At 52.0% G+C, this 1,398-nt stretch overlaps 1 protein-coding gene across 1 annotated transcript; it reads right to left on the reverse strand.

The window, feature by feature from the left end:
* Positions 1 to 273: 273 nt before the first annotated feature.
* On the reverse strand, positions 274 to 1,067 carry VPREB3 (V-set pre-B cell surrogate light chain 3; the record flags this gene model as incomplete). Its single annotated transcript, XM_080937747.1, has 2 exons — positions 274 to 593; positions 1,016 to 1,067. 2 exons carry the CDS (start codon positions 1,065 to 1,067, stop codon positions 274 to 276), a joined length of 372 nt encoding a protein of 123 aa, XP_080793873.1.
* Between the last annotated feature and the right edge of the window lie 331 nt (positions 1,068 to 1,398).

Genomic DNA, 1,398 nt, shown 5'->3' on the forward strand with positions numbered 1-1,398 from the left:
TAAACCCCTTAGGGACAGGGGCAAGGCTGGGCCACGTTCCCTAAGGGTCTCAGATGTTTCCTCTTTAGACAACAATCATTAGAATCCCAACCTCCAAGTCCTCCGATTTGACTTTTTTTTTAAAACCCAGAATCTCAGGGTGATCAGGACTGTGGCGGGCCTGTTGAATGTTATCAACTCATTTTGCAGAGGAAGGAAAGCAAGACTTGGAAAAAAAAAAAAAAAGAGGAGACCCAAGGTCAGGTGGACAGACAGAAGACATTCACCCCAGCCCTAGGGTTCAGAGGCGTAGGCGATGGAACAGAAGTAATCCGCATCGTCCTCAGGCAGCACAGGGCTGATTGTGAGCACGCGGGCATTGTGGGCCACATCCACGGTAGCTGAGAATCTGTCTGGGGTGTCAGCAGGTCGATAGTGTTCCTCTTCCGAGTGGTAGTAGAGAAAGCGCGGAGCCCCTCCCGGCCGCTGCTGATACCAAGACACCCCGGTGTCTCCAATTAATCGTGCAGCTGAGTTGATTGTGCAACTGAGTTGAGCTTCTTGGCCTGGGAAGACCAGCAGTGCATCATGCTGGGTCAGGGTTGCCCGAAAGACTGAAAGATACAGAACCGCTGAGGGCTAGCCTGGGCTCCTTCCTACCTTGCTACGAATATTTTATCAGGCTCCAAGGATTCCCACCCCCGGCTTTTTCAGAGCCCCTCTGTGGAGCAGGAGGATGTCCATATTGATTAGCTTCTTCTGTGAGAGGCAAAGGTAAAAAGTTGCCCTCTCCTCAGAGACTCCGAAGGATCACAGTCTAAGCAGACACACAAATTGGGAAGCCAGGATCCACAGGGAAAGTGACTTGCCTCTAGTCCTGGACAGATCTGTCTGGGTCAGGGTCTCTGCTCTACCTCAAGGCCTTTCCCAGGATCCACCCCACTTACCCCATTTCAATGTCCTCATTCATGTGTTTCTTTGCATGGGTTTTCCCCAGCCAGTGCCAACCCCCCTTTCACTCCTGGATGTGTCTTACCTGCCAGGACGGTTCCCACAAAAAGGAGACGCAAGCGACAAGGGCAAGCCATGGCCAGAAGCAAGAAAACTGTGCTAGACTTCTGCAGTTCTGTGCTCTGGGTGCTTGTGGTACAGGGATGGGGAAGCCTCTGGACCACAACAGAGCATGCAAATCAGCCCGCCAACTGAAGAAGGAAGGACACATGTGTCTGGGGCCAGCGTCAGGCCCTGTCTTCCAAATGTCCTGACAACTCAGCCAGCAGGAGATCACATCCATTTGCCAGAAGTTGGCATTCCCCAGAGAGCCCCACGTACCCTGTCCTAATCCTTTATCGACCTGTAGTGGCTATTCCTGGTGTTGACATGACTGTATCCAGAATGAACTACGATCCAGAATTGGAA

This window comes from Micromys minutus, assembly GCF_963924665.1.
Source record: "Micromys minutus genome assembly, chromosome: 25".
Taxonomy (NCBI): Eukaryota; Metazoa; Chordata; class Mammalia; order Rodentia; family Muridae; genus Micromys; species Micromys minutus.